At 65.0% G+C, this 14,048-nt stretch overlaps 1 protein-coding gene across 23 annotated transcripts in view; it reads left to right on the top strand.

The window, feature by feature from the left end:
- Positions 1 to 14,048, top strand: part of KIF1A (kinesin family member 1A) — an 87,054-nt gene that overhangs the window by 42,161 nt on the left and 30,845 nt on the right. For 13 of the 23 annotated variants that reach the window (XM_061412895.1, XM_061412894.1, XM_061412893.1 and 10 more), the window contains 9 exons: positions 705 to 784; positions 1,036 to 1,142; positions 1,984 to 2,067; positions 4,981 to 5,161; positions 5,233 to 5,305; positions 5,447 to 5,540; positions 6,295 to 6,443; positions 6,935 to 7,113; positions 8,361 to 8,498. In XM_061412895.1, coding sequence (XP_061268879.1) covers positions 705 to 784; positions 1,036 to 1,142; positions 1,984 to 2,067; positions 4,981 to 5,161; positions 5,233 to 5,305; positions 5,447 to 5,540; positions 6,295 to 6,443; positions 6,935 to 7,113; positions 8,361 to 8,498 — 1,085 coding nt within the window. Of the gene's footprint in view, positions 1 to 704; positions 785 to 1,035; positions 1,143 to 1,983; positions 2,068 to 4,980; positions 5,162 to 5,232; positions 5,306 to 5,446; positions 5,541 to 6,294; positions 6,444 to 6,934; positions 7,114 to 8,360; positions 8,499 to 9,189; positions 9,454 to 14,048 lie in introns of all 23 variants that reach the window. The other 10 variants (XM_061412874.1, XM_061412876.1, XM_061412873.1 and 7 more) reach the window with 1 other exon arrangement.

Raw genomic sequence — 14,048 nt, 5'->3', positions numbered from 1 at the left:
TGGCCCCAAGGAGCCAGGTGGGAAGCGGAAAGCTGTCCAGCCTCGCCATGCTGCAGAGTCCTTGCCGGGACGGGGTGGAGGTCGGGAAGTATTGGGGCCCAGAGAGCCTGAGGGAGAGCAGAGGAGGAGGGGCGGAGCCTGCCGTGGCTGCTCTGGGCACAGGGTGGGCAGTGCTTAGACAGGGCCATGGGGGAGGCACTCCCCTTGGCCGTGACTCACGCTCTGGTAGACCCCTGGTGAGGACAGGTTGGGGGCGTCCGACCCGGCTGGCTCACAGCCTCTCTGCTTCTCGGCCTCCAGGTCCCAAGCCCCCCTGCCTGGCACCCTCGCCCCCTTCCTGGCTCCTGGCTCCCCCTGGGGCCTCAGCCCCTGGGTTGGGATGGGGACCTCTGGTCCTGTTTTAGTGGAGGACTGGGCCCAGGCCCCACGGAGCCCAGGCTTGCCCTGCACATCCAAGCCCCGCGCGCCTCCAGTGCTCAGAGCTGGACTCCCAGCCCCTCCAGAGGTCCAGCGTCCCTGAGTGCTACCCCCAAGGCTCTGGGGTTCCCATCAGAGTCTCCCCCCATCCTCTAGGCCAAACTAGGGGACACTGTGTCCCCATGAGGCCGGGCCTAGGGCTGGTGGTCCCAGGCAGAGAGAGGGCAGCAGGTGGCCAGGGCCAGGCTCCTGCCCTCCCCAAGAGAGGTGACCCCCTGTCTTCCCAGACGCCACATCTGGTCAACCTGAATGAGGACCCGCTCATGTCCGAGTGCCTGCTCTACTACATCAAGGATGGGATCACTAGGTGGGGGTCGGCAGGGCGCAGGGAGGGCGGGGCGCGGGGAGGGGCGCTGGTGGCGACACTGCGGGCCCCTCTGGGCAGTGCGGCTCCCCGTGGCCAGGCCGTGTCTGGGGGTAACCCGTGCCCCTACTTGTGTGCTCTCCAGCCGTTCCCTGTAAGGGCTGGGCATCCAGGAGGCTGCGGGGGGTGGCGTGGGCCGGGGGGCGGCATCACGGTGTGCTGGGCCTGCGGTGCTGACAGCCAACTGCACGCAGGGTGGGCCGGGAGGACGCGGAGAAGCGGCAGGACATTGTTCTGAGCGGGCACTTCATCAAGGAGGAGCACTGTGTCTTCCGGAGCGACTCATGTGGGGGAAGTGAAGGTACCACCTCCCCGCCTCCGGCTTCCTAATCACTACTAGGAACCACCCCGGTTCTAAAGGTGCTTGGACAGTTGGGCTGGGGACCCAGGGCTCCCTCCTCAGATGGGGGGGTGCCAGTCGGGGCATTCACAGGTGGGAGGGCAGTGAGCCCAGGTCAAGGAGACAACTGTTCTCATGCCGCAGCTTCCCGCGGGCTGGGAATGGCCATCTGTCCATCTCCCTGGCCGGCCTGCCCTTGGGTCTCCGTCACCGCTGCAGTCTTCCTTTTTGAGGAGGTACCTGCTGTCACAGCGGCCATGGCCCCCAAGCTCAGTGCACGCTCCCTGGTGGGCATCTGGCCAGCCTCGGGGCTGCAGACCACTGACCTCTCTGTGATCGGGCCACTTCAGGGTGGTGGCCGTAAGCTGTTTTGAGGACATTGGTTCTCCCACAATTCTGTCCCCAAAGCTCTCCCTGCCCTCGGGGGGTAGACACAAAGACAGGAGGGGCTCTGGGACTCCAGCACCGTCCCTCCTGGAGACCCCGTAGGGCAGGGTGGGTGCCCGGCATGGCCTCCCTGGCTCTGACTTGGGGTCCAAGAGCCTCCCTGCTGGGTGTCACCTCCCTTGCCTGTGAGGGGCTGAGATGCCCCACCGGCTTCTTTGAGGCCAAGTCGAGGTGCCGCAGAAAGGAGGCACCTGTGGGGGGCCACAGTTGGGTGCCAGGTGCCCAGGTGGGTCGAGCCCCCCTCCACCCTGAGAGCTTGCTGGACTCGCACTGAGTCCAGTTTGCTGGACTCAGTGAAACAGCCATGGTGACAGCCCCTCACAGTCCTCCTCTCTGTCCCTTACCTGTCCTGTAGCTGTGGTGACCCTAGAGCCCTGTGAAGGGGCGGACACCTATGTCAATGGCAAGAAAGTCACGGAGCCCAGCGTCCTGCGGTCAGGTACAGTGGTGGGGGGGGTCGCCCCACTCCCCACGCCTATGCACCCCTGCTCCCAGGCTGTGGGGCTGCAGGCACCTGGCCAGCTCATAGGCACCCCGGCTGCACCGTAGGGTTGGAGGTGGTGGGCTGAAGGCTGTTGGCGGCAGCGCTGAGGTGGAACTCCACGAGGGGCCCTGTCCCAGAGCCCTGGCGGGATGGCGGGGAGCCTTGGTAGAGCAGCCACCGGGGTGTGGGCTGCACGACCCCCACACCCTGGCCCCCTGGCTGGGCCTCGTGCCCTGGTGTTATAAAACATGCAGGAGGAAGATGTATGTACACACACACACAGACGTGTATATACTGCTGTATCTGTCTACCCATCTACCGAGGGACTTATTCCATGGAATTGGCTCGGGAGGTAGTGGGGGCTGGACAGACAGGTCTGCAATCTGCAGGTGAAACTTTCTCCTCAGGGACGTCTCTGTTTAGCTCTTAAGGCCTTTTCCCAAGGGGCGAGGCCCATCACATCCTGTGGGTGGTCTCCTGTCCTGAGGTCACGTGATTGGAGGTGCCACCTCAGCTACAGACGTTCCCCCACCCCAGCAGCACTTACATCAGTGCCCGAGCACACCACTGGGTCCGCTCCCTGGCCAAGCTGACACATGGACAGACTGTCATGTCACCGTGTCTGGGTGACACATGGACAGACCATCATGTCACCATGTCCGGGTGACACGAGACAGACTGTCATGTCACCTTGTCCGGGTGACACATGAGACAGACTGTCATGTCACCTTGTCCGGGTGACACATGAGACGGACTGTCATGTCACCGTGTCTGGGTGACACACGAGATGGACTGTCATGTCACCGTGTCCAGGTGACACATGAGACAGTCATGTTACTATGTCCAGGTGACACATGAGACGGACTGTCATGTCACCGTGTCTGGGTGACACATGAGACGGACTGTCATGTCACCGTGTCTGGGTGACACATGAGACGGACTGTCATGTCACCATGTCTGGGTGAAACATGAGACGGACTGTCATGTCACCTGACACATGAGACGGACTGTCATGTCACCGTGTCTGGGTGACACATGAGACGGACTGTCATGTAACCATGTCCGGGTGACACGAGATGGACTGTCATGTCACCTGACACATGAGACAGACTGTCATGTCACCATGTCTGGGTGACACACGAGATGGACTGTCATGTCACCGTGTCCGGGTGACACATGAGACAGTCATGTTACTATGTCCAGGTGACACATGAGATGGACTGTCATGTCACCGTGTCTGGGTGACACATGAGAAGGACGTTGTGTCACCGTGTCTGGGTGACACACGAGACAGACTGTAATGTCACCGTGTCTGGGTGACACATGAAACAGTCATGTTACTATGTCCAGGTGACACGTGAGACAGACCGTCATGTCACCGTGTCTGGGTGACACATGAGATGAACTGTCATGTCACCATGTCCGGGTGAAACATGAGACGGACTGTCATGTCACCTGACACATGAGACGGACTGTCATGTCACCACGTCTGGGTGACACATGAGATGGACTGTCATGTCACTGTGTCCAGGTGAAACATGAGATGGACTGTCATGTCACCTGACACATGAGACGGACTGTCATGTAACCATGTCCAGGTGACACGAGATGGACTGTCATGTCACCGTGTCTGGGTGACACATGAGACGGACTGTCATGTCACTCTGTCCAGGTGACTTTCTAAGAACGAAGAGACTTTCCCTGGCTCTGCACCCCAGCAGAACTGACACATAAGACAAACTGTTGTATCACTGTGTCTGGGTGACTTTGCTGTGAACGAGGGCACTTTCCCTGGCTCCGCTGACACATAAGACAGACCGTCGTGTCACCATTTCTGGTGACTCTGCTAAGAACGAAGGGACTGTCCCTCTGCCCCAGCTGGGGTTACAGAGGGCACACCCCAGCCTGACATCCAGACCTCTCTGGCTGCTCCACACGGCCCTCCGTGCCTTTATGGTCCTGGCATGCTTTGAAGGGGGACGCACCACACATCCTGGACCCAGGGGCCTAATGGGGCCGCCCGTGGCCGGCATCCTCGCTTGGTTGAGCCAGGCAAGGTCAGGTCCAGAGAGCAGTTTCTGTCTCCCGTGTCACTTCAGGATCAGTGCCTGCAGGCTCAGGGCAGGGCCTAGGCTGGGAGGGGAGCGGAACTCAGGGGCTGGAGGAGGAGCTGCCTGCAGGCTGGGGGCCTCTTGTGGGGAGTGGGACTGAGCCGGGTTTGCATGCCCCAGAGTAGAGCTGTGATTCCTGGAGAAAGTCAGAAGGAAACTAGGCGGTTCATAGAGACCCCTGCCTCCAGGCAGGATAGTCCCGGGATGGCTGGCACTGCCCTGGGGGCACTTGTGTGCCTTGGGAGGGTCCTGCTGACAGGGTGGAGCCTGGCTCTGGAAACATGCCGGCCCCTGCTCTGCTGCCATTCAGGGGACAGCCAGGAAGGGAAGTGCCCGGCAGAGGGGCCAAGCTTAGCCCTCAGATGGGGGGTGCCGGGCCCAGGGCATGGGACAGGAGGCCAGGCTGTCCTGGGAGTTGCATGTGCGGGGTTGTGGAGAGGATGGGATGGTGGAGACACCCCACGACTATTCTCAAACATCACTGCTGCTGGGAGGAGCGGGGCCCAGGGGAGGCTCAGGGAGCATGAGGAGGCTCTCGTTCAGGTCCTGGTAGGGGAGGAGGCCATCCCGCAGGGGACAGGTGAGGGGGATGCTGGTCAGAGGAGACAGTGGGCTGGCTCCTGGACAACTGGGGGCCCCCTGTGGAGGGTGACGCTGGGACCCCGGGGGGACTCCTCCCCTTTCCCCTCCCCTCCCCTGAGGCCCCCCAGACCAAAGCTTCTCCAGCTCGGGCCTCGGCCCTGTCCCCGTCCCCCAGGAAACCGCATCATCATGGGCAAGAGCCACGTGTTCCGGTTCAACCACCCTGAGCAGGCGCGTCAGGAGCGCGAGCGCACGCCCTGCGCAGAGACGCCGGCCGAGCCCGTGGACTGGGCCTTCGCCCAGCGCGAGCTGCTGGAGAAGCAGGGCATTGACATGAAGCAGGAGATGGAGCAGAGGTGGGCGGGACTGCCCCTCCCAGTCCCCTGCCGCCCGCCCCACGCCCCACACTCACGCACTGCTCTTACAGGCTCCAGGAGCTGGAGGACCAGTACCGCCGGGAGCGCGAGGAGGCCACCTACCTGCTGGAGCAGCAGCGGCTGGTGAGGCGCCCCCACCCCGGGTCCCCGCTCCCCCAGCCCTTCGCTCAGCCTCCGGAGCTGGCGCGGGGGGGCCGTGTCCGGCGGGGAGGGCCACAGGCGGCTGGTCTCCGCGTGGAGCCACAGGCGCGCTTCTGTGCCCAGGACTACGAGAGCAAACTGGAGGCCCTGCAGAAGCAGATGGACTCCAGGTACTATCCCGAGGTGAACGAGGAGGAGGAGGAGCCGGAGGACGAAGGTGAGGGGTCGTGTCCGGCGCAGGGGCGAGTGGGGCCTGCCTGGGGCTGGGGAGGGGTCTCCCTGAGGAGATGGGCCTGGAGCCACTCCCTGCAGGTCGGCTGGTCTTCATCTTTGCCCGGGGGACCCCGATCTGCAGGCAGGATTTGGGAGGCTGTGCTGCAGCAGGAAGGCACCTGTGCACGCACACATACACACTTGCGCACACACGTGCAGTTCTGGGGGAGGCAGCCTGGAGCACGAGGAGGACGGGGCGGGGTCCCGTGCGGGCACCTTGCGTCCACCCGGCCTGTCTTGCCCGAGGGGCGCTAGCGCTCCTCCCGGATCAAGGTCTCTGCTCGGTTTGGGAGCGTTTGCCTGGGCGGCCCACTGCTGACCGCAGCTGCTGGGCGGAGGACCGCCCGCAGGCAGGGTTCACATCCAGCTCAGCCTTGGGTCAGCTGGTTGGCCCTTTCGCGGATGTGACCTGGACACCCTTGTCTGGACTCGTCTACCTGGGTGGAGGGCAGGGTGCCAGGCCGCAGCCCGTTTTCCTGCCCCTGCCCCACTGCTGCCCCCAGTCCTTGCTGAGCTCCGGCCTGACTCTCAGGCCCTCGAGCTCACGGCGGGGGTGCGGCGGTCCCTCTGGGGCCCGAGGGCCGCTCCCCGAGGCAGCTCTCCCTGCCCAATCCCTTCCCAAGCACCCAGACAGTTGGTGTGACCCTGGGGGCCCTGAGACCCCCGCCCCCATCGACCGGGCCTGCCTCTCCGCACAGTCCAGTGGACCGAGCGAGAGTGCGAGCTGGCACTGTGGGCCTTCCGGAAGTGGAAGTGGTACCAGTTCACATCATTGCGGGACCTGCTGTGGGGCAACGCCATCTTCCTCAAGGAGGCCAACGCCATCAGCGTGGAGCTCAAGAAGAAGGTGGGCCGGCCTCACCATGCCACGCCCCCGCCATGCCATGCCCTGCCCTGCCACGCCCCCGCCACGCCCATGCAGCCACGTTGATGCCACGCCCACGCCACACCCCTGTCATGCATGGCAGGCTCATGCCACGCCCTCGCCATGCCACACCACAGCCCATAGCAGGCCCTGCCATGCCACACCACGCCACACCCTGCCATGACCCTGCCATGCCATGTCCCTTACACGCCACGCCCCACGTCCTGCTATGCCAAGCCCCCACCATGCCATCTGCACCGTCTGCCGTGGGCACCTTTCCAGCCCCGTAGGACCCCCAGCTGAGCGGCTCTGCCTCCCTAGGCTGAAAGGAGGCCAGTGCTGACCAAGGGGAGCGCGTAGGCAGGCTGGAGCGCGGGGGTAGTGGAGCTTCCTCTCCAGCTGCAGGAAGGAGGCTATTCTGGGGCTGGGCTCCACCTCCAGGGGCTGACAGGTGTCATCTTCACCGGGCACAGGTCCAGTTCCAGTTTGTCCTCCTCACGGACACACTCTACTCCCCGCTGCCACCTGACCTGCTGCCCCCGGAGGCCGCCAAAGACCGAGAGACTCGCCCTTTCCCACGCACCATCGTGGCCGTGGAGGTCCAAGACCAGAAGAACGGGGCCACCCACTACTGGACACTGGAGAAACTCAGGTGCGTAGGAAGCGGAGTGAACGCGGATGTCTGGCGGCTAGTTTTCCTGTTTCAGTGTCTTTTTAAATTGGAAGGAAGTACGCAGGATCCAGGCTTATGAAGGGATCTGTGTTCTGCTCTGCCAAAGCCAGGCTGAAGCTGGAGGAAGGGGTGGGGGAGGTGCTGGGGGGAGGAAGGCAGGTGCTCCTCTGCCTCGGGCGGAGCCTGGGCATGGCGGAGGGCAGGGCGGGTCCCCTGAGGACGGCCAGTCTGCCCTCCCCTCTGCCTCCAGGGCCCCACGCGCCCACCCTGCCACATGCGCCTGACTCTTCCTGGGTGAAGGTGACTGGGCGGGGCTTTGCCTCAGGAGAAAAGTTTACTGTTGCTCAGCTTCCCCTGGAAGGAGGGACACCTGCATGCAGGGGAGGTGCAGGGCTGTCGGGGATGAAGGGGGGTCTCACTATGGCCTCTTCGAGGCGTTCGTGGGCACAGCTGGACAAGGTGAACGGTGAGGACCGGCCGGTTAGAACAGTGCTGGAGGCTTGGGGCAGGGGCTGCCTGGTGGCCTGGCCCTGCACCCGGAGATTAGGGCAGGGGAACTGGCTGGTTGAGTGGGCTTGGGCCGGGTAAGGGGGTCTTCGCTGTGGGGGAAGGGTCTTCCCAGGCAGTGAGGCCCCAGAGACATCAGAACACTGTGAGACACAGGAAATTAAGAACACAGACGCACTCACACGTGCAGCCACGCACGTTCACACACGTGGTCCCGCTCACCCTCAAACGCAGGCACTTGCACACCAACCATGGATGTTTGCAGGCGCACCTGCTCCTGGCCTCCAAGCTGCAGCCACTCCTGGAAGATGAATGACCCCCCAGGCCCTTCCTGTTGCACCTGGGCCCCCCGAGGGAAATATCCCTCGCGGGTGTCTCTCCCACGGCCTGCTGGTCTTCCAGGCTGATGACTTGGGAAATGCCTTGTTCCTCGTGTCCTATCACAACTCGCCCTTCGCTCAGCAGCTCCCGGGGCTCCGTGCTCGAGTCCGGGTCCCCCCCCCACCCTGGCTGGCCCCAGCCGCATCCTCTGCTGACACCCTGCAGCGTCGCTGGGGTTAACAGAAGTGTGTGGTGAACGTGTGTTGAACCGCAAGCCCCTTGCTCACGGTCAGCCGATTCCGAGGACTGTGGAGGGTCTGTCCGGCAAACGTGCTTGAGCCGAGGGCAACCCTGAGCAGGACGGTCTGCCCGGGCCCACGCTGACCTCTGCCCCGCAGGCAGCGGCTAGACCTGATGCGGGAGATGTATGACCGGGCGGCCGAGGTGCCCTCCAGCATCATCGAGGACTGTGACAACGTGGTGACCGGAGGAGACCCCTTCTACGACCGCTTCCCCTGGTTCCGGCTGGTGGGCAGGTGGGTGTCTGCCTCTGGACCGGGCTGAGAGATTGGGAGAAGACTGGTGGGTGACTGGGAGACTGGTGGGTGGCGGGGGCCTGGGCCCTGGCCCTGACACGAGGCGGGTGCTGGCCCTCCTCCATCCCGAATCCCCAACCCTGGTGCTCCCTGGTCTGAGTCCCCCCCCCAACCCCATCATCCTCTCCACACACCAGCGGGCGCTGATGGGGAGGGGGTCTCCGCATTGCCACCCACCTCAGCTTCGGGGCCATAGCCCTCAGGCGACACCTGTCCATGGGTGAGAATGGGGCTTGGTCGGGCCTTCTGGGTCAGCGGTGGGGCGTGAGTGCTCCCAGAGCCCAGAGTCCACGCCTGTTGTTCCTGCCTCCTGGGCTAGGGGCTGCACCCAGCCCCTGCCCCCCGCGGGGCGTGGTTTCTGAGGCTTCAGTATGGCCAAGACCTCGTCCATGCCCGGCCAGGACCATGCCTGCCAGGACGTGCCGGGACCTTCGGGGCTGCGCACCGTCCCCACGGGCGGGTGTGCGTGTCCACGCCTGGGGACGGCGCGCCTGGGCCACCTCGTCTTTGGAGACGGTGCCCTCGGTGGTCTCTGTGTCGGCCGGGCCACACGCGGCCGCCCGCCCGCCCCACCCCGCCGCCCCCGAGGAGCCGGTGTTAACTTCTCTCTGTCTTGTCGCACTAACCCCAGTTCAGTCGTCTCTGGCTGCAACAGCTACCCTCTTCTCAACACATGCATGAGCGAGCGCATGGCTGCTCTCACCCCCTCCCCCACCTTCTCGAGCCCCGACTCCGACGCCACCGAGCCTGCCGAGGAGCAGAGCGTGGGGGAGGAGGAGGAGGAGGAGGAGGAGGAGGAGGAGGACCTGCAGGACGACGTCTTTCCGGAGCACGTGCTGTGCGACGGCCGGGACCCGTTTTACGACCGGCCCCCCCTGTTCAGTTTAGTAGGAAGGTTGGTGAGGTTGAGGACGGCATGCTGGGAAGGAACCAGCTCTTTTGCACAGGAGCACTGCTGTGGGCACCGTGGGCCACCGCAGGGCGCCGCTCCGGCGCGGGGGCAGGCAAGGGCTGGCCTCCCTGGGGAGCGAGTGAGGCCGCGAGTGCGCCCCTGGCCGTCCCGGGGAGGCCAGCCGGGGAGGGTGGGGGCCAGTGACAGAGGAGGCAGGACGCCCCGGGGCACAGGCTCCACGCAGGGGGGCCTGTCTCTGCAGAGAGGCCTCTGGAACCCCGGGGGGAGCCCCCACCCCCGTGCAGGGGGCTCGGGACGTTTGGAAAAGTGGGGGCAGGCATCCTTGCGTCCCCTCGCCCATCAGCTGAGGCTGCTGTCCCTCCTTCTGCTGTTTTCCAAAAGAGACAGAGGGTCCGGGTCTGCTCCCAGTGCCCCCCAGCCACCATCGTGGGAAGAGGAGCAGAACCTGGAGGAGGCCGTCGGGGGGCAGGGGGGTCTTGAAGGAAGGGCTGAGCCTGGCAGTGGGAGGGCCTCCCTCTGAAGCCCTGGGCAGCCTGGCCTCTCTCTGAGCCAGTCTCCATCTAAGACCGAGACCACCCCATCCCTCCTGACCTTCAGGCCGTCAGCACTGGAGACACGCTCCTGGCCTTGTGCCTTCCGGGGAGGTGCCCTTTCGTGGAGGAGAGGCAGGGATTAAGGGTTCCAGACGGGAGAGAGACCAGGTCCAGGAGGGGCTCAGGGCTCGCCTGCGGGCGGACGGGGCAAGCACAGTCCATCTGTGTTTCTGTCACACGGAACAGAAGCCAGGAGGAGAGGTCTAGAAACCTCGGCTCACAGAGACTGAATTTACGCATTCTGTGTCTGCTGAGGTGGAAGATAGCTTCAACAGCAACCTTTGTAGGAGTCTGGGATTGCTTCCTGGGCTAGGCTCAGGGGAGGTTTTGGAAGTCTTGACCTTGGAGCGCCAGTGCTGAAGCGGTGGCGAGGCTGGCCCCCAGATAACGGGGTTTGTTATGGGAGCCTTTGGGTGCAGCTGCTGAAGTGGAAGCCCTCTGGTTCCTCTGGGAAGGAAGCAGGCTCTCTCCAGGGGGTCGCGGATTTATTCTGACTCGGTCTCCCTGAGTGGGGGCTGCTGGCCCCCTGGCTCTCTCCTGAGATGCTCCAGCCCAGCTTCCTGCCCTACTGACCCAAGCGAAGGTGTGACCCCCGGGGCTGGCCCCATGCGGCCTCTCAGAAAGCCCGGCTGCACAGGCCAGGGCAGCTGGGTGTCAGGCAGGTGTGGGGTCACTGGGAGAAATGGGGGTGGGTTCTTGCAGTCTCAGCCAGAAAGAGCTGGGTCCTTCCCACACTCCCCCCGTGATCTGGGATGTTACGAAACAACCAAAACCAAAGCCGCGCGAGAGGCCAGCTCCCCACGCGGCCGTCTGCGAGGGGCTTCATTTGGAAACGTCCTGATTTTTCTGGTTTGGCAAGAATTGGCTTTTCCCGCGCAGCAGCTGTGCAGGCCCAGCCCTGAGAAGGACCCGTGTGTGGTTCCCTTTATCCTTCTGGTAGCCGCTGGCTCTCTCTCCAAAGCTTAAGCGAAATTGGGGCGCCCACTCTTGCCTCCCTCCGGAAAGGCTTCCGTGGCCCCAGCATGCGTCTGCACCTCACCAATCTCGTGGTTAGCGCCGCCTCCTCCGCTCCCCCACGCTCCGCCCCGGCCCCCACCTCTGCCGCCCCCTCTGTCCCTGGCGGGTCTCAGCCTGCTTCAAGGTGCCCTCGCTTCCGAGCACGGGGTCCCGGCGGGGGCCTGCTCCGAGTCCAGGGTCAGCCTGCGTGCCGCTGCGCTGGGGGGTGGGGTGGGCTGGCCCAGGGTGAGGAGGTGGGCCTGAGGGCTCAGTCTCCCCCGAGATCCTCCCCGCCTGGACCTTCGCTCTCAGAAGGGGGTTGGGCAGGGGAGCCGCAGAGAGAGGAGGTGAGGGGCTGACCGTCTGGGATGGACGGTCCCGGGGAAGGAGGACAGGTGCCCCCTACTAAGTGTAGGATCCAGGATTCTGGGCAGAAAAGCGCTGGGCCGGTGAGGCCGAGCTCCCTGGGTGTGCTCTGCGGGCCAGGCTGCTCAGCCCGAGTGGTCTCCAGCAAGGCGTCAGGCCACCGTGTGCGGGTGGGCGCACCGTGGCCGGTGGGGTCCTCCTCACAGGGCCAGGCTGCTCCGGCCCCTGGGGTGGTGGGCGCTGCCGTTCACTTGGGCGTCTGGAGGGCCCGGCCTCTACCCCTCAAGCCCCACCCTCTCCCATCCACGTCAGTCGGGGTGGGCCTGGGGTCTTCCTGCCCTGACCCTCGAGGCTGGTGCTGGCACCAGGGGCAGGGGCTGCCAGGCCCGGGGGTCCCTTCGGGGTAAAGGTGGTGTCATCGTCCTGGGGCGAGGGGCAGCTAGAAGAGAGGGTCCCGCCAGGCTGCCGTGCCCTCTGGAAGCCCTCGCCCAGGGCTGCGTCTGATACGTGTGCGAACCTGCCTGGTACCCCCAGAAGTGTGGGGACCAGAGCCCCCCACGGCCGGCAGTGAGGTTCAGAGAGGGCGAGCGTGGCCGTGGACTCGGGCGTCTTTTTCTCTGTGAAACCCCAACCTCCAGCCAGGGGGGCCCTTGAAGCCCCCAGCCCTGCTGTTTACCACACCCTAAGCGTCTGGGTTTTCTTTGCTTTCCGATGCGGGGAAACCCCGGAGATCGGGAAAGACTTGATTTGCCTAACGAACCTTGAGTAAGCCGGTGGGCGCTGGGGTGCGGCGCCCACAGCCAGGAGCTGCCCCAGAGCCGGCCTGGTCCCGCCCCAGCCGAGCCCCAGCCTTGCTGTGCCTGGGCGTCCGTCTCCACCTGCGAGACGGGCTGCAGAAGCTGTGGTTCGCCAGCCCCAGCACCACTGCTTAGACCTCCGGTGCTGTGTTTGAGCCCCTAGAAAGACAACGCCCCCAGTCCAGCTGAGGCATGCCGTTGAGGAGGGAGCCCCAATGTCTGTGTTGAGGTTGAGTAGAGGGGACCCCGCCGCCTGCTGCGTGGTGCTGGGGGCTCCAGCGCCGGCCCGGGTGGGCCCACAGGGGCCGTCACACATGGTTTCTCCCCTGGAGCTTTCGGTGGCAGGCTGCCAGTGGGATGGTTTGAGCCTTAGGACTCACGGGGTGCGGCCCCCTTCGATGGGAGGGCCCTGTGGCAGGAGGCGCCCCCTGGAGACCGCAGGGGGCGTGTGCAGCCGCGGGGCCGTCGGGGAGCAGGGACGCCCGCCTGCCGCGGCCCTGCTGTGACTGCCTAGGACTGCCTAGGGCCTGGCCTCCATGGGCTCAGGAGCAAGAGGGCTGACCTCCTTCCTCTCATTGCCCCTCAGGGTGGTCCCGGGTCCCCTGCAGGGTGCTGCAAGAGGCCATCAGGGAGCCGGGAGCCAGCGCCCAGGGGGCTGCCCCCTGAGCCTTCCAGGAGGCGGCCCCGAGCCTAGAGGGCCCTCCTGGCTGGTGGCCCTTGGACAGCCTGACGCTCTGCCTCAGGAAGGCATCGTGCCCTCACTAGCCCACAACCGAGGCGGTGTGCCCTCCCCGTGGGTCCTCCTGTGGGTCCCTGCAGGGTGCAGGGGTTTGGGCAGGCCCCCCGCCCAGCGCCTGGGGCTCCGGGAAGTCTCCCGACCCTGCTTTCTGCAGAAGGCTGTGCCCAGGGGCAGGCAGGGCTGGAGGGCAGCGCTGACTGGGCCCCACACCTGGGGGCTGCCCCACCCAGTCCCCGCAGCCCTCTGGGGCAGGACGGGGTGGCTGGGCCTCAGGGGAGCAGAGCCGGCTCTGTGCCTGAGTCCTTGCCTTGTGCTTCCCCTTCTGGACCCCGTGACTTGGCTCATTTCATGGTCGCCACCCTCCACCCCCGGTTTCCATCAGAGAAGCTGGGCCAGGAGCCCAGGTGCCTGGGAGGGGAGGCTCCCCGTCCTGTCCGAGGTGGGTGCTGGGCGATGCCCTCTGCGACTTGGGTGAGGCCTTCCATTCTCCGGGCTCCAGCGTCTCTTGCTGGCTTCTGCTTACCTGTGTAGTGGCCGGGGCAGTGGGCCTTAGTGCCCGCGTGCCCCCGGTTGGGCAGAGGTGCCCCTCATCCAGCGAGCGCACTGAAGGGAGAGGCCACGGGGCGTCCTCAGAGAGGCGTGTGCTGGGGAGGGGGCTTCCGCCTGCTGGAGGGCAGGGGGCTGCAATGGCAGGCCCTGGGAGGCTGCACCCTGGGGCGCCTGGGGCCCAGCTCAGCCTTCGGGGGCCCAGAACGCAAAACCAGTCAACAGAGGTTGTGCCTACTGGTATATTCGGGCCAATGGGTAGAGCTGTGCAGAAAGCAGCCCGGAGGCTGAGACGTGGGTGGCCGTGCAGAGGGAGCAGACAGACTGGGGTGTGAGGCCAGAACGGGGCTGGGCCCACAGCAGGGGCTGGGGCGCCTGTCGGATGCAAAGAGCTCTGAGGCTGCGATGGGTGGGGTCTGCTCAGGTCTCAGGTCCCCTCTGGCAGCCGTGGAGACCATACAGGAGGAGGGAGGCCAGGGCTGATGGGCCGGGTGATGGGTTTCAGAGAGACTCGAGGCAGAGCTGAGGAACAAGCAAGGA

This window comes from Bos javanicus, chromosome 3 (assembly GCF_032452875.1).
Source record: "Bos javanicus breed banteng chromosome 3, ARS-OSU_banteng_1.0, whole genome shotgun sequence".
Taxonomy (NCBI): domain Eukaryota; kingdom Metazoa; phylum Chordata; class Mammalia; order Artiodactyla; family Bovidae; genus Bos; species Bos javanicus.
This window is presented reverse-complemented; position numbering and strand designations above follow the sequence as displayed.